This window comes from Epinephelus moara, chromosome 3 (assembly GCF_006386435.1).
Source record: "Epinephelus moara isolate mb chromosome 3, YSFRI_EMoa_1.0, whole genome shotgun sequence".
In the NCBI taxonomy this organism is placed as follows: domain Eukaryota; kingdom Metazoa; phylum Chordata; class Actinopteri; order Perciformes; family Serranidae; genus Epinephelus; species Epinephelus moara.
Window position 1 is genome coordinate 2,432,044 of NC_065508.1, and position 18,056 is coordinate 2,450,099.

The window sequence follows — 18,056 nt, forward strand, 5'->3', positions numbered from 1 at the left end:
GTTCATTTCTCCTTAACAGGCTGTTGTCAGATAATTATACTAACAATCCGAGCCTATCTGTGTGAAAAAAATGCACTTTTAGTGGACGTATTTTGACGTTGTTTGACGCTGTCTGAGTGCCCTATTATTTAATATAGCGCACACTCACGGGCTGCAGGCAGGTCAGCCCTAGCTTCACAACGATATGATGTCACATATTGAACATCCTATCACTCATTTAGACAAAAGTAGATCTGAAAATAGGGCCCAGGTTGAAAAAAACATTAGTTCCCCTTTAACATGATATTCACGAATCCACATGACGTTACGCCAAATACCAATTGAAGTAGTTTATTTGACAGTAATGGCACAGTCTTTAACACATTTGACCTGCTTACTCTGAGACTGAAGGCTTCACCTCTGTGGCCCAGTCAGCTGCCAGCTGGAGCAGCTACAGACATGCACAGCAGAGCCCTGCTCTGACACTCAGTACGCTGCTAAAAATGGCCAGTGAGAGGCTGATCGCCGGTCACCGGGGAGCTGGAGTACACAGCTGTCTACAATAGAGGGGAAGAATAGAGACGCTGCAGTAAACTGGGCTAATGTGACCTTCTGCTGTGCTCGGCGAGGGAGAAGCGCCTCAGAGGAAACTTTGAGTTGAAAGTTTTCATATTTCTACACGTCTTCACAGGACCGCTTGTCAGGATTATGATTAGAGCATGACAGGCAGGTTCATAATCACTCAGCCAAACAGGGAGCAGAAGTGCGAACGAGCATCTGATGTCTTAACTCTGGAACTCTGGTGCAAGTTCTCAGAGAAAATCTGAATTCTTGTTCTTTTTTATTTTATGATTTATTGATGCTCCGTTATATTTCTCTTTAACAACACCACATTATAGTTGGAATTTTAAATGGAATATTTTTTTCCTGCATTGCTTTATTTATCACGTTTAACTATTTAAGCTGTCCTTGCTAACGAGGCACTGTCACATGTATTTACTTGCTTATTTGCAGTATTTGATGCACAGAAATCAAATGTGCATGACTGGTTTTATCCAGTTTGTACGTTCATTATTCGTGTGAGTCAGTCCCACGTCACATCTGGCAGGTGAAAGTAAAGGAAAACGTCAGAGTGAACTGACAAAGTGTGTCAGCGCTGCAGTGTGTACGGCTCTGTTGGGTAAATAATTCACCACAGAAGTAATGGATTGTGGGCTCAGGCTAGTAAGTGAATCATTCTTGACATATGCACGATTTCAGTTTAGTTGAGTGTTCATGTAAACACTCGTTACATGACAGTAATAGCTGATGACAGGCCTGACCATAGTGTGAAAACAGCGATTCTTTTCTGGGTTACATGAAGATGCACGCTTGTCAGAAGCAGGTCGGTTGCCTGCGTTGAAATCTGTGCAACCCTTCATGATGTTGGAGTCCTAATCTGTTGTATAAATAAACCTGCCTTGCCTAATTTTCACTACATCAGTCACAGCTTAACAAAGACAAACTATTTAAGAAATCACTTTTAACAAATGACTTGTGTAAACACAGCAGTCTTTTACCTGACAAACAGGGCAAGTGAAGAATTTGGCTTTACTGCCCCTCATCCATTCTGGAAATAAGCTGGTGTAAACTCAAATTCGTTCCAGCTACCAGTTCATCTGTTAGCAGCTGACTGAAAAGCTGAGAGTGATTCATGGCCCTCTGTGTGTGTCTGTCACGCTGTCATCCAGAAACGGAGACGACAGGCCAAACAAAGCATGTGCAATCTTTCTGGTGTTTTATTTTTATCTGCATGCAGTTCTTAGAGAGGGGCATGATGAAGTATGTAATTAAAACTCATTTACTGTATGTTCATGATTAGCGGAAACAAATTTATAATGCAACTAAATAATAATAGAGCGGCTCATGTGGCAGCACCTCTGTAATTAAAGTAAAACTGATTACCAAAACACTTTGATTTTGTGATAGAAAACAAACAAACAACATGTTGCTTGTGCTCTGCTTTACCACTTTGGCTCACATTACTCACTGTCACTTCCTTTACCTCTTAATATACAGCACAGATACAAATAAGTTGTCAGACTTGGCGGCTTCTTGAAAGTAATGCTGGAAAATGTGAGTTAAAATGTGAATTTGACAAATGAGATATAACATCTTGATTAGTGAGCTTTAAAGCTGCTGGCACTCTACGTTTTTGGGCTAATGTCTTAGGTCCGGCACTGCCTTTCTGATTCAAAAAGGGAATGAGTACATTTCCCCAAATCTTTAAACATGTCCTGACCCAGATCTGATACTTATGGTCTGAATGTTGCATTAACAGAAAGAAATCTCGTTGAGGATGAAGGTTGAGCAAAGCTACGACTTCAAGGCTTTGCAAAGCCCAGTGGTTTAGGAGCAAAGCACGCTTTAAACCCTTCCTGAAAACCAGAAAAGAATAAAAGTGAGTGTTTGAAAGCAGGGCATGTTGGTTATCAGTGTATATAACATGCAGTGAGGGAGCTGTATGATCTTCTTTGAAGATCACTGTACAAGGTATTTACAGCTCCTATTAATCATTTGCTCTGAATCACCCAGTTTCAATAAGCGTCGCACAGAATGGCTCCTCTGCACTGACATTTCAAGTTCGGAGGAAGAAAGGCAGAATATTTGTCACTCAGGATGAAGTCACTACATGCCTGTCAATTATCTCCTCAGGAGCACCTTTGACAAATCACAGCCTGCCAAATGCATCGTGGATTAGCACATCCACCGCTGCTTATGGAGCTGCTTTTAATGTGATGATTCACAGGAAGCCTCAGAAATAATCAATCTGATATATTTGAATTTCTTTAACAGACATGTCAGGGGGTATTTTTGGGGCTGCTGCATGTACCAGTCATCTAAACACCATCTTTCTTTACTTCTTCATCTCTTAAATTCACATTGACAAGACAAATGGGAAGTCAGATGAAAACTTTGCATTTTGAGAACAGTATCGCTCGTGCTGCATGATAAATTCATTTTCAACTTGAACGTAATCGGGGTATTTTAACAAACAACACGCCTCCAACAAACTTTAGTGTCCTGTTTAATATTGCATCTGTTGTCTGTCCCTGCAGCCATAATAACAGAAGTCTAGTTTTAGTTTTCAGCAATAAAAGAGGAGAAAATAAACACAATAATGTGACTTGGGATGTGTCGTATTAAATACATTTATTTTGTGATGTTGAAATGATTATCCTCCCCCCAAGATGTTATATTACTGAAGATTCTTAAAACAGTTAAAATTAAATTTCAATGTGCTGCAGTTTGTTGGATTCACATTCTCTCTGCAAAATAAAATCTTTTCTGAACAGCCATCTTTTTCACAAGTAATGTTTTAAAGCACTGCAGTGCAGGAGACAGCGAGTAACAGATGACCTCCTCCACACTGATCACAGTGATTGCTCCAATTCAATGCTTTTAGACCTCAGTTCAGCTTGGCACAGCCGACCATGCCACTCTGCTCAAACGCCTTTATAAATGGCTTGGGTCACAGAAACGTTGCACAAGCCTCCGCTCGGTCACATCCCTGAAAAATCACTCTTCTCCACCGTTCAGCACACTTTTCTCTTTGGAGCTATGCAAGTTTTTTTTTTGATTTATGTTTGGACTGACTCTGTCCTCACAAGAGAGCCTTCTCCTGCCAGCTGTGATTGTAAAATGGAGCAGATAATCAAACTTTACAGACAGAAGCAACTTGTTCTACCCTGACTGTATTTAAGCATATTTACACAAGCTGTAAATCTCAGGAGAGATTGATGAGATTTTATAACTCCCCGTGGACACCCAGTGCCTTCCTGATAACTCCAGAGTCTAACCGAGTCCACAGGGCTTGTATTTATCAAACATCTCAGACTCACTCGGAGCACTCACACCAAGAGACCGACTAAAGGACTAAAAATAGACACAGCTCAGAGCCGGACACTTGGTGTGAACGATATCTCTATTTCTGACAAACAGGACGTCTTCTTTGAAACTGCACTTTGGTGACAGAAGCCCACAAATTGGAATTATAATGACATCTCGTAGTTATTCTTGAAAGTCTTTTTCTCTTAACTTTCAGACATAAAAAGATGTGGCCTGATGATCAGACTGAACTGTCGTTTCATTTCACTTAAGTCTTTATGAATCAGAGATTTGTGCAGCGACTCAGAGGCTGACACGACATCATCACAAATTGATGCCAATTTTAAAAATAAAAACAATACATGCATTTCAAAATGATTCACTTATTAAAGACCTGCAGGCTCACACAGTCTGTCACCTGGTTTCCTGAACGGCCAGCACTACCTGAAGTTCAGTTAGTGGTGTTTTTAATATTGCAGCCTTATCTGTTTTTTATTAGAAGACATTTATGCACTGTGTGACCTTGATGAGGATATTTGCGCCCTTCCTTTGGCAGCACTTTTGAGTAGTGGATATAAGAATTAATCTGCACATTAGTGGCAGCGCCTTGAGGATAATCAAAGTTTGGTTTATGACTCCACTGATGGTTGGACGAGGGAGCACGACCGTCGGAGCTGCACAGCTGAATTATTCCTGTTGCCAGAAAGCTGGAAAATAACTTCTGATTTTGATGGAGAGAACTGAAGTTCATTTTGCTGACAAAATAGATTTGAAACCAGGCTGATAACAGGTGTTCATCCCATAAGCCTATTACCATAATTTTGTGGTAGTCACAGAAGGACTGATGCTCTGTTCTTGAAAAATATGCGCTCATCTTGGCGATCCATCTCTCAGCAACGGCTTTTAAATTATCTAACAAAATAAATTCATGCAATTTTCTTGTCGCAGTTTCCCCCTTTTGTAATTCCTTTTCAGAAAACACTGTATCACTGTTTTATGATGTACTGAATTAATCAAGTCTAGCTGTAGTATTAGTACTTTAGAAGTGCTGTATCAGGGGAAAATACAATTTTAGACATTCTATTATTGATTATTCATTCCATTTATCACCTGGCAGGTAATAAATCAAAACACACAGGAAAGCTCCAGAGACTTATTCAGCTCTGAGCTTTTGGCCGACGTTAACTACAGTTAGAGCAGCTCTCGTTATACAGTGCAGCGACAGCATGGATGACAGCCAGTTGAGACACTCACCCTAAAGAACTCCTTAGTGGAGCCTGAGTCTAACGTCCCATAGGCGATCTCTGTCTGCTTGGCCAGGTCCTCAGCACTCTCGATAGGAGAAACCATCCTCTCCACGGTGAGGAAGGCAGCCAGGTTAGCCGTGTAGGAGGAGATGATGATGAGGGTGAAGAACCACCACACTCCTCCGACGATACGCCCTGACAGAGACCTGAGAGCAGCAAACAGAGCAGACACAGACATGAGAGCAGCATGCTTGGATCTAGATAGAGAGGGAGGGAAGGATAATTTTCCGCCGTGTCTCCTGTTTGGCACGTCATCAGCCCAGAGGTTCAGCTCTTCCTATTTCCTTAATTTAAGGGAATTTTACACTTTTGGAGAAATTGTCCGGTTATCCCATCAAGTGATGAGAGCTGCAATATTATCCGGCATGTCCCTAGTGCTCCATGCAATTTGCATAATTCATTTAAGTGAAGTATCATTAACTTAATATAGCTGCCTTTACAGCTGATTAATTCGTTGAAAGTAATAATAAGCCTCATTAACTTAATATAACTGTGTCCACATTTAGTTTTGGAGCTAATTCAGGTGAGCAGCCATCCCAGGAAATGCTCCAGCCTAAATCCAGCAGCCTGCAGGACGATGCCAGGCCTGTGATGAGTGATGCCCCAGAATCTGTCCAAGATTACTTGGGTTAATTTCAGGGACAACACTGGCTCAGAGTTAGCCAGAATACTATGCTGCAGACATCTTTTGATTCTTGTTTCCAGTAGAAAGTTTGTCTACTTTATGGTTTCTTTTGGTTTTAAGCTGCAGCCAATGTTTGGTGCAGACATTTGTTAAAAGTTTTAGTCCATCTGTTGCAAAATGTAACACTCTCCACCACAAATTTAGACCACAGAGGACAGAACAAGTCTGTAGTAAGAGCAGCATGACACTCTTTCTGCTCTTGAATTCAGGGTGCGATGAGCCAAACTGCTCTGTCACACAGATACTCCCATCCTGCTCACTGGTCCTTAACCAATTCTTCACAGTTTGTACATCAGCGTAAAGGCTCCGACTTTAAATCTGTGCCTCGCAGAGCAACCCTGGGTTCATATTTTTCAAATTTGACTATTCTCTCTGGTACCATCCCCGACTTCCACGATCACACACATATTCCGCTAAATGTGCTGCTCTCAGATGAACTCACATTTCTCATTTCAAACGAGGATCCATTTGCACCGCATCACTGCATTGCAGATGTACCGCTCTGGGTTTCTCCTAATATATTGTTTTCACAGTTTATTTTCAGTCTAAATTATGGATTTATGCTATCCTCGACTCAACTCAAGTTGTAAATATTTTGTTTGTCCTTCAGCAATCAAAATCTGCCGTATGTTGTGACTCTGTCATCAAGCTTTCAGACAGGCTGTTATTCTGGGCACATTTTATTAAAGTCTTATCTGTAAATGGTTTCTAATTTGCATACTTGTCCAGATGAATCACATTAAGGTCAATGACCATACTTGATATGAGTTGATTTAAACATGTTTGAGCCAGAGGCAAAGCTTTGGCCACGAAAAAATGCATTACAGTAGGTGTAAGAATCAGATAATACAATTCCTCCTCTGGTGACTATAGTGACCTGGACACTGCTGATCTATAGAGCTTTAAGTGCTGTTTACAAAACGACAGAATCAGCAGTTTTCATTCAAAAACTGGACGTACTTTGGAGTCAAGAAACGACCCGCAATTTGCTGCCTAATTGATTTTTTTCACTCATTTATTGAACTGTGTAGACCCACAACTCTGCAGACTTCAGCTTTGCAGAAGCTGCTTCCTCTGTGCTTTTCCATGGCGTTGACTTAAGTTATGCTCAGTCATATAGCCCTGGGTACCTGAGCTTACAGTATATTTAGCCTGTGCCATCACAGCTAAGTGTCAGATGCAGAAATCGCCCGTCTCAGTCCGCTAATGTGACAACTTACCAGGCTGATATCCCACTGAGCATCCGAGAGAAGTGAGAGGGTGCTGGTCATTCACTTTGAATCAGAGACTACACTGTAGATTATTAGACTGGTATTATTATTATTACACCTTTTTACTTTCACATATTTTGTAATTTATTGTGCCTATTTTTCTGATGTTTCTTCGTAGTTAATACTAATAATTAAAGGGCTGTTCTTACTGTGTTTCCCTAACGAATAAAACTGGAGAGAATGTTAAATGTAGCACCATTAAACCGCACATTGTTTTGGCAGCACGCTATCAATCACTCCATTCAATGTCACACTAATGTGAATCTGAGGAAACCTCTCGTTGGTCGTCAACCAGCTTCTACAAAATCTCAGTCCCAGAAGAAAGGATGATGGAAGCAAGAATCCTTGATGAAGAGGTGAGGGACACCACAACAGTGATGAGTAAAGAGATGGATGAATGAATAAATAGGTGATATTGGGAAAACATTTATGGTGCTGATGATTTTTCCCCCCACAAAATGAGTTATATGCACCAATGAGATGACCGTAAAATGGGACATGCAGCAAAAACACGGTAGCCCTCCAAGAGTCATGAGGGATTCAAGCAGCTACTTTGAATGAAATGTAATGACCCCTGTGCATTTTACAGCCCTCAGCATGGTGGATATAAGTTATTTTGTGGATGCAGAGCATCACTGCCAGCATGCAGCTTCAAAACAAAGGTTTGCTCAGAGAAAGAAATGGGAGGAGAGTGCAGTGAAGTGAAGCATGAGGTTTACATGGACAGCAAAGCTCAAAATAACCTATATGCACCATGGCAGGAAGGAGATGTATGTATGGGACTATAAAATGCAGAGAGATGATGAGGACAACTGGGGGGTGGTGGGAAGTGAACGCAACAACCAACCTTGGTGAGATATCGCATCCTTGCTGCATGAAGGCACCCAGGGAGAACCACAGGCTATTAAATATCCCAAAGTCGTTTGGAGGGTCTGGGGGGCTCTGAGGGTCTTTGGCCTCATCGTTCTCGTCCAGATGCCACTCGTAAGGGCTGAAACGGCTCACCAGGAAGAGCACCACGCTCACGCCGATATAGGCAAAAACTATACACATCCAAATCTCATAGGCCAGTGGGTCCAGGAAGGAAAACACCCCAGGCTTGGACTTTTGAGGCTTCTTAATCATAATGGAGATGCCCAAGCTCATAAAGGGCTTCGAGAAGTCTATCACTTCTTCCCGCACCAACGTTATAGTTAGAGGAGCCACGGCTATGTCAGCTCTCTGTGAAAATGGGAACAGGCACACTGGGAGTTAGTCTCACAGAACAAACAACCAACCAAAGTGTAACATGTTGATTTAATGAAGGAAACACCCATAAACCCAAAGTCAAACCAATAACCATGACTATATGTAAGTCACTCTGTCTTATAATCACATATGCATGCCCAGGCACTCATCCTTAAAGTGGATTCATGGAGTAAAGAGATTGGACACGGTGAAATGCGACAGCTTACTGAATAGACCCGTGATAATGCCTGTGAGAGGGATATCTGCCATTTGAAAATGAGTCACTCAGCATTTGTGTTGGCTAATGTCTTTGTCTCGATCCAAATCTCCTCCATGAATCAAGCAGAGGGTTGGAAGACAGAGGTGGAGGAGCTTATGTAAGCAGTCCATGAAATGTGAATCAGCCTGTTAAATTCACCTCCATCAGATCCTCTGCAAGTGCCTGACACGCTTGTCAATTAGCATCTCACTGCAGTGACTGAACATCAAAATATTTAACACAGATAAAGTTAGGAGTGGTCTCAGCCAAAAGTGTCCAGTATTCTGGATGAAATAAATATTGCAGAGGCGATTTCACGTATTATCATCTCTCTCTGTCTCAGCTATGAATACTGGGAGGGCTGCAGGAGAGCAGAGCAGCCTGTGAAACAGCCATAACAGCAGAAAGTACAGGTGTTAAATTGAAACAAAAGATGCACTGAGAAAGTGTTTGCACACAGATTTTTTTAGATTCTTGTCTGCGCTGTCTTGTATTTTTTCAACATTATTCATTCAGCAGCCGAGGTCTCATAAAAGATGTGAATCGTCTTGTTAAAGCCAGTTCAAGTGTGAGTGAGCCATGAGCTGCATGATAAAACCAGTCTAGGTGATTTTACAGTTGAAGAAAGGCTTTCCAAAACCCACTCTGCCCACTCTCATTAAAAGTGCAACATATCAATATCTATTTTTACTTTGGTGTTTGGTTGCATGACTGAAACTAATAAAGCTGGTTATTTTACATGGTAGTAATCACTATAATCTCACATCATATGATTTATTTTGACTACAAATGGGCCGTGTGACTTTTATAAAAACCTCTCGTACATTCAAATGTGGACGATGTTTTGAGACGTTTACAATGCTTTACAGTAATTTGAATAAATAGGGGTCAAAGTAATAATCTCAAAGATTTTCATTTCAATAAAAGTCACTATCACCGAATGAGGTAACACGATGGTGACTAAGCCTGTGGCCCACTGATGAAAGTATTGCAATATTCATATATCTGCAGTATTACAAACTGGATGTCAAGAGTGCAAACTGAACATTTCCTACTGTTGCAGCTTCACATTAAAAGCATTTAACTGGCCAAACACAGCTGACCTTTATTATGAAGGGGTCGCAGGAAATGCAATGTGTTTTTCAGTTTTTTCAGCACTCACAATTAGCAAAAATTTAAGGAGAGAATGGTCATTTCCAGTATTTGTTGACAGTGGATCTGCAGACGACAGGCTGCACACCTCCAACACAGCGAGGTAACCAACTCCTTTCACTGTGTCCTGCTGTCTGCAGACTCACGCCATGTGCAGCCAAAATTAGATTATGGTTGCTCACAGAATGAAAGAAAAAGGCCAATTATTGCCTGACTTCTTGCATTTGTTGTTACCACCAGTAACTGCACGTGTCACCAAATAAACCAGGACTGAAATCTTTGAGATTGCCACTTTCAGTTGCAGGAAATTATAAAAGATGAACAGTTAACTCCCTCCCCCTTATGAGCTACACAGGTGGACTGACACTTACCCCATAAACCAGTTCACCCACCATCCCGTTCCACGTCTTGGTCTCTGGATCTCTGGCTCCGTACTTCCCATCCGGCACTACCGACAGCTTATATTTTATCCCCACATGTTTTGCAATTTCAGAAGCTAAATCGACACAGTAGCCTTCATATCTGTCATTTCCATCCATCTGCATATAGTTTTTCTTGTACATCACATACGGAGCTTCCTGTTAATTAGACATAATTTTGAGTTCATTGCAAAGAAATACACACATCCACAGTGGCCAGACCTCATGTTTCACACAAGGCCGTGACTAGTACTGTATGCATGCACACACACATGCTGGGGTGACACACAGACAGATGTGGGAGACATACAGAGACAAACAGAACAGAGGTTAAGAGGATCTACGCAGCGTCAGTTACAGGCATGTTATTGGGGGACTCGACAGACTAAAAAAGCGGGCTGCTGCTGGAGTAAAGAGGCCAACCGGGCCAGCGGGAGGAGCGAAGCATCTAACACATATAAAGGAGGCAAAGCAGGATGTCAGGGCTCCCTCATGCTAACCTCATCCGCAATCTAAATCTGTGAAAATGGGTGATAGGCAGGGGGTGGCATGTGCTTTGCGTCAGCGTAGCACAAGGAGGAGGACAAGCTGAATGGAGCACTTTTCCAGTTCATGAAGTAAGCGTCAGTGACAGCAGAGAGACACATCAGAAACATAGAGATTACTTCATCCGTCAAACAAATGTTAAGCGCAAAAAACGCGTGAGCCACGTCAGAAGAGTAGATGTATGACAAAATAAAAAGTCATACTGGTTCTTTTTATTCATTACTATTGTGACAATAAAATAATCTGCTTGGTGTGTTGGTTACATCATTTCTGTTACATGACCTCTGTGCTTTAGATTTGAATAAAATATGCAACAGGTTTGCCATCAAACTTTTTTCAATTAACTGATATCACCTTGAGAATATTCATCAGTGGTGATTTACTCTGTCACATGGCATTAATATGTTTTCCAGAGGTTCTTTACTAACACTGAAGAGGACCTATTATGCTCATTTTCAGGTTCATATTTGGATTTAAGGTTTCGACAAGAACATGTTTACACGCTTTAATGGTCAAAAACACTTTATTTCCTCACGCTGTGCTGGAACGCCTCTGTCTGAGACACTTGGTTTAGTGCCTGTCACTTTAAGACCACCTCCTGAACAAGTCCAGTCTGCTGTGATTGGTCAGCGTTTTTGGAACTTCCATATCTCTGTGTTTCTGCACCGTCAGTGCAGCTGGGGAATGACAGTAACGGGGAAAAAGGGGCACTTTGTACTGTTAAAAATCCCCCAAAAAAAGCCTGAAACACAACTGGACATGTTCCTGCAGGAATATGATCCAAAATTGGGAGAAATTAACAACGTCACCAGCCACAATTACATGTTTCCCTGACATGAGTGTGTAGCTTAATTTAGCAGATTAGGCTACATAATGTAAACACCTGCAGTCGCGTGCCTGGAGCAGATGATCATATAAAAAACCCTGGCACACTATGACATCATACTGTAGGCAGAGGAGAAAAAAACTGTTGGAAACGGGGATTACTTCCAAATATGTTCATTATTTGAAACTTTAGCCATGTTTATCATAACACTCTATGAAAGAGCATAATAGGTCCCTTTCAAAGCCATCTTAAGAAGAGACTGTTACACAACAGTTTTACTCCTTTGTTGTTCAAACTCGTCTCCCGTTACCTTCTCTTCCACTCTGCAGTCATGTACAATGTTACAACAAAACAAAATGAAAGAGTCGCACCCTGTAATAGCAGGATGGCCTTTCATTAAACATGGCGTTTTACTTTAAAGTTATGGGATGCAAGAAAAACAACATGACGTTAATGACGTGACTGTGATGTATCTTAAATAACAGTTGTCTTTATTCAAATCAAAGACATGCCTGGCAGTGAGAAAACAATGCAATGGGACTACTCTTCTGTTCTCCCTTCCTCACTCACCTCCTCACTGTTGTACTTCCTGCCTGGTCATGGAGATAATGAGTTACTACACACTGAAATGAGAATGCATGACTATTACATTCTGAATTTGTCTAAGATGAAAACATAATAGACAAAGTCAGAAGGAACGAGAGGCCGTGGTTTTAAATGTAAGATAAGGCGCACCTTATCTTACATTTAAAAATGGCTGATGATTACTGACCTGTGGTAACTGTCTGTGACTAGTCTCACTAGCACTGTGCCTAACCCTGAGCCTGGTATACTGGGAGCACTGGTTTTCGAGAGACCTGTGATAGATACATTACAATTCAGTGCCAAAGTAAATTTGAGCATAGACATAAACAGCCAGAGGTTGCAGCCTTCAGTTGTTTATGTCCTCCTTGTGTGCAGATCATTTCATGTCTCCAGCGAGACACAGCTGATTCATCCCGGTGCCACTGACGGTTTACTTAATGAGAGGGAAACATGTTTACTTACGTATGCACTGAATGTGAATACGATGGTGTCTATCTTTATAGTTATCATTACCAAAGCCGTTATTGTGACGTCACTACTACAACAGCCCACCGTAATATAAAAAAACCAAAATGCTTTGGCACCCACACGGATACAGTTGAAACACTCTTTGTGAATCGACTGTTTCAACATGTAGTGAGTGGATGGAAAGCAACTCAAAATAAAATAATTCTACCCTCCCAGGACAGATTGCAACAATGGAAACCTTGACCTTGAGTGGCAGAAATCTTAAGGTGAAACACTTAAAACCTGTTTGAGAGTGTACCATAATAGTAGTGACCACAATTGTTCGGTTTTCCACAGAAGAGGACTCGTTGGTGACCTGCTGATCCATTATATATACAAATTTTTCGTACTCATTCCAGTAGCCGATCTGAAAACGACACAAAGGTTCACATTTATTAAAGGACACAGAAAGACATTGTTTTTTTTACAGTAGAGCCTCCAAGTACATGTGAGTTGGTCGGCTCTACCTGTAAAGCAGGAGACAGGCCTAGTGTTGCCTGATGTAGGATTTTATAAAAAGCTTGTAGTGGTGCTTCTCACTTCACCTGGGCTACACTTCAGCAGAGTAGGCGTAATCTATTCCTGGCTCAGCAAATGTGCTCTTACATAACAAGAAAGCAGCACCAATAGAGCACTCGAAGACTGGTAAAATTAATATAAACCTAATAGTCTAAATGTGCCTTATCTAGCCAGTGCAGTAGGTTGCTCTACTGTTCTATTAATACTACACATAGCACACACAGTATAATCTAACACAAAAACAAACACTGGCCCGTGTCTACTGAACCTGAGATGATTCCAGTGGCTGCATTGTGTTTATTTCGGTTACACTCTGATGTATTCAGCCAAGAAGAAGTCGACGCCTCCCACTTCTGGTAGCTATGATGCACAATACTCACTCTGTTGTCACTGCAGATTGTCTGCAGATAGTTTGGATGTGCAGGCCGCTGTGATGTGTGTTGCCTTGTGAGCTGAACTGTGTGGACAGTATGGGGCCATCTCCTTTCTGGTGCCAGCTTTTGTGAGGACCTTGTCAAAGTTCAGGGTCGGGGAGCTAGCCAAGCCACAGCGTTGTCAGTCTGAGTGTGTTTGTTTTCAGAGACTGCTCAACATTGTCTTTGCCTTTGGCCTGCCCAATTACAGCAGAGCACCGGGGGAGCATGTGGGTGTATTATCTTGAGATATGCCATGGTCAAAGTTCAATTGAAATTAGAAAGTTATTCCTTTTTGCTGCCAAATATCATTGTCAAAGTGGTTTCCAATTTGTTGATTTAATAGTTCTCATTATTAAAAGGAGGAAAAACTTGTGGGATATAATAGAAATGACCTTTTAGCTTCCGAGTCTCTGAGGAGGCAGGTTGATGCATGTGTTTGTGAGCTGACTTGTTTTAGTACGTCGAGCTTACAAGCTAATCAGGGACAGACAGTGTTTTGTTTAGTGGTATTGAAGAAAAGGACCAAATCATTTAACATCTAAACTAACAGGCATTGACACGTCTTACAGCTGTCGTGCTAAATAGCTAAATGGCTTTTCTGAGTGAGTGCACTTCTCCCAGGTTTGTTTGTTAGCTCATTTAGCAAGCCAGGGCGCAAAACAAGACGTGTGTCCATGCTTGTAGATAAAACGGACACACTGAACGCTCACGTGTGCTGCAGCTCTTTTGCGTATTGCGTATGTATTCAAATATAGCTTCATATAAAATGTTTTTATTGGCTACATAACCAAAAAATATCAATTCCATCTCTTTTGGATACGGAGTTCCTCAGTTGTCCTCAGAGATCAGATCTCTAAAGTAAACACGTAGCTTCATATCAGCTGCTAGTGGGATTCAAGCTGTAAAAGCTGCCACAAGAGCTGCTAACCCACCTAGCAGCTTCATTATAGTGAAGTGTTTTACTGTCATGGTGGTTTCCTGTCCTTGAGGAAATCGCTGAAAACTAAACTGAACTTCAAAAAGTCACATTTCAATAAACACATATATGTCATAATACACAAAATATCAGCTGATTATAATCTTGCAAAGCGAGCCCACAAATGACACTTTGCTTGTTGTCTGTCTAAACTCCAAAGGTATTTGCTTGATGTAATGTTAAGTGATTGACAGTTCATTCAGGCATCAGCATGAACCCTTCAGACACCAGACTGGACAGATGCACCACTCGCTGGGCTGTAAGTGTTTTCAGCATCAAATTTTAAATCTGGAGGCACATGGCAGCTCTTTCAGAAATACCCAATGTCTTTTAAATTATCAACTTTAATCTGTTTCTGAAGAACTGTGGGGCCCTGCAGTAGCAGTAAAGCCTCATTCTGTAGCTACAACATGCAGTTTTAATAGCTACTGGTGATGTTTCTGAGTTTTGAGCCATGTCATCATCTAAACTGCCGCTCCCCAAAGGTTTGTAGATTGGTTTAGCTTCCATCTGCAGGGCTCGACTGATTCTCAGTGGATGTTTTCCAGATTAGAATCTCGGAGGGGATGTGCGCTCACATGATTTGGGCTGGCTTTGCAAGACTGGGTACTGGCAGCGTCTGTCCAAATCAGAACCAACCCTACAACTTGTGTACTGCCAACATGCCACGAGGAAGTAAAACCCCTTTCACAGAGCTGCTTTAAGTCTGTTTCTATTTCCGCTGATTTAAAACATGTAGCGCTAACATCTATATCATATGCTATTACACATTAATTCAGTTTTGACAGATGCTTCCGAGGCTGTGTGCTCACTTACCTTCCTGGGGCCTACCGGCTTCATCTCGTACACATCAATTGTGTAATTAGACCGCCGGCCAAATGTGTCAAACTGGATGTTTCCTGTCATACCTTGTACTTGGACCTGCGAGGCAACAAGAAAAGAATGATAACACGCTCCTTACATGCATTAAGTGAGCAAATTCCACATGAAAACAAACTGTCTTTATATATGCTGTCAAACGTTCTCTCCAGTGCCTTTTTATTTCCCAGGTGTGTCGTCTATTAAATACATATTTCCAATAGCATTGCAATAGTTTTTATACTCTCAGCATATTGGTGAGGCAAGTGGTGTGGCATGCAAATTTGGAGTGACTGTGAGATTTGGTTTTGGACCAATCAGATCAATGTAGAGGGGTGACAAGTCTGAAAACTGTACAAAACTGGTGGAAGTTAGTTTTTTTGGGGCAAAGGAAACACTGCTTTCACTGTTTGCTGAGGCAAAGAGATGAAAACAGGTGATGTTTAAAAATAACTTTGGTTTAACATGCTGTGTGGATCAAATATGGTGCTGGATTTGTAAAGTGTTTCAGCTGTTGTACCATAAGGATAAAATCAATTACTGTTGCTTTTGAAGCAAAGTAGAGTGAAGAGTGATACAAAGCTAAAGATTAAACTGCACAGTAAATCAAATAAAAAGCAGAGCTGTTTACAGAGACAGTGAACGCCCTTGGTCTTACCATTTTGAGGGCTCTCTCTATGTCGATGCCTTGGCTCCAGGGCACAGCGGGGTTGGCCAGGCAGTCGCCCGCACTCCCCCTGCGAGACACATCCACTCGCTGGCGCCGAAGGTACCGGAAGGCCTCCGCGATCACGAGGATGGCATCGTGGGTCAGCGCTGATGTGTACTGAGACAAAGGCCACAAGAAACCCCAGTGACGCACCACTGACATCATGCAGACTGCACTGCTATCAAAGCAAGGTTATCATCTCTGCAGCAGTACTTGGTATACACAGAGAGCAGCGCTACTGATGTAACAAGTAAAAAAAGAATCAAAGCATCACATTATGATTGACATGAAAAATTGCGAGAGTATGAGAGACGCTTCTGTTCAAGGACGAGCAGGTGACAAGTTATTTAAGCAACGTCTCAGTGAAGAGACTCAGCAGAGCTAGTACCTTAAAACTTGGAGGAAGAGGGGGAGAGAAAAAGTGTCTTTGAAGAATAAAATGTAGCATCGGCGGCTTTGCCTCACTGACCTTCAGTGGAGTGTTTTTGGCTTCTGGAAATTCTCTTTCATCCAGGCGCTCCCAGCGCTGGAGGAACTGCTGGACGATGGAGCTGTCTGGGTTGATGATCTGGAAGCCTGTGATGTTGGCTCCACCAGAAAAGACTCTGTCCAGGCTCATGTTGGAAAAACCCTGAGAGCAAAGAGCACAAGTGGCTGCTAGTGGAACGAGGGATCATTAGCAGCAAAGAAAGAACTGCTTTAGCGTGCCCATCATTAGCCTATAGTTCTGTTTAATTACTGCAACCAATTGTTAGTCTATCGTAACTACACATTGAGATGTTTGACTACACTACAGACAGTGTTGCGTTTCTTTGCACTGCATTGCATCACGCTGAGCAGTATTGTTCTGGGCTTCGTTGGATTGTTTCATGTTGTGAGCGCTCACCAGGTTGGCGAGGATATAATGGTATCCTCTGCTGTTTTTTCCCGAGGTCACCACCTACAAGTCGCAGGAGGAGACACACAGTGAGTCACATTCACATCTCATAACACTGAGAACATTTGGAGGGCTGAGATTCAGAAATGACAAAGACCTTTAATTTCACAACACAGAGTGGTTGGTAGAAAGAAAAGGGGAGAAAAGACATTTTAGAGAGGCATTTGCAAAGGCGAGAGGGAGCGAGTGAGCACATTTGTACATTTGTGTGTGTTTGTACGAGACGCACACAGAGAGGGGAGAAACTGTGATGACAGCACTTGTTCCTTTCCATTAACTTCAACATGTAAAATAAGGTCAAGACTCCGGCAAACCTCCCTCCCTCTCCCTCTCCCTCTCCCTCTCCCTCTCTCTGCAGCTGCCTGTGCTCTACAGTCTGCCTCTTCCTGCTCCGCCCGTCTCAGTCGCACACTAGACTTAATTAAACCCAAAACGTTGTACAGCACCTGTCTGAGCGAGCAGACACAGAGAAAGCTGCACTCGTTGATTTCTTTTAAACTTCTCCACTAGCCAAGCCTCCCTCTCCCTCTCTCTCTCTCTCTCTCTCTCTCTCTCTCTCTCTCTCAATTCTGATTCTCCATCGCAGAGTATGAAGCTTCAAAAAGATACTGTGGGGGTGGATAGATGCTTTTTTTCCTCCCTGTCTTTTCACTTTCTACACTCCCCCACAGTTTTGATATAAGTGTACTCAGGCACTGAAATCAGCTAAATGTTAAATGTCCAGAGTGACAGTGATATCATGTTGGAGAGATTTTATAGAGGACTTGAATACAGATGAGAGATTTTTACAACAGCACTGAAACAAGGACATGCATCCCTGTGGTATATTTCTAGTGCTATTTCCATATTTTTCATTTCAGCCTGGCGTACAGTGATGTAATATCTGTCCAGTTTCTTATTCAGTGCATGCAGTCTCACACCTGTGCACTTCAAACTCCTCTGCTTACCCCGCCTTAATGTCTCGTAATTGTCTCCAGAGAGGGAACGTCCTTGATGCTCCAAGGTCGGCCT

The 18,056-nt window shown here is 42.0% G+C and overlaps 1 protein-coding gene across 1 annotated transcript in view; it reads right to left on the minus strand.

Moving 5' to 3' along the window:
• Positions 1 to 18,056, minus strand: part of LOC126387996 (glutamate receptor 3-like) — a 93,804-nt gene that overhangs the window by 15,480 nt on the left and 60,268 nt on the right. Inside the window, exons 5-12 of the mRNA XM_050040867.1 lie at positions 16,995 to 17,048; positions 16,578 to 16,739; positions 16,058 to 16,225; positions 15,358 to 15,462; positions 12,890 to 12,997; positions 10,119 to 10,325; positions 7,957 to 8,330; positions 5,101 to 5,299 (exon numbers count right to left, since the gene is read on the minus strand). Of these exons, the coding sequence (XP_049896824.1) occupies positions 5,101 to 5,299; positions 7,957 to 8,330; positions 10,119 to 10,325; positions 12,890 to 12,997; positions 15,358 to 15,462; positions 16,058 to 16,225; positions 16,578 to 16,739; positions 16,995 to 17,048 (1,377 nt within the window). The remainder of the gene's footprint in view (positions 1 to 5,100; positions 5,300 to 7,956; positions 8,331 to 10,118; positions 10,326 to 12,889; positions 12,998 to 15,357; positions 15,463 to 16,057; positions 16,226 to 16,577; positions 16,740 to 16,994; positions 17,049 to 18,056) is intronic.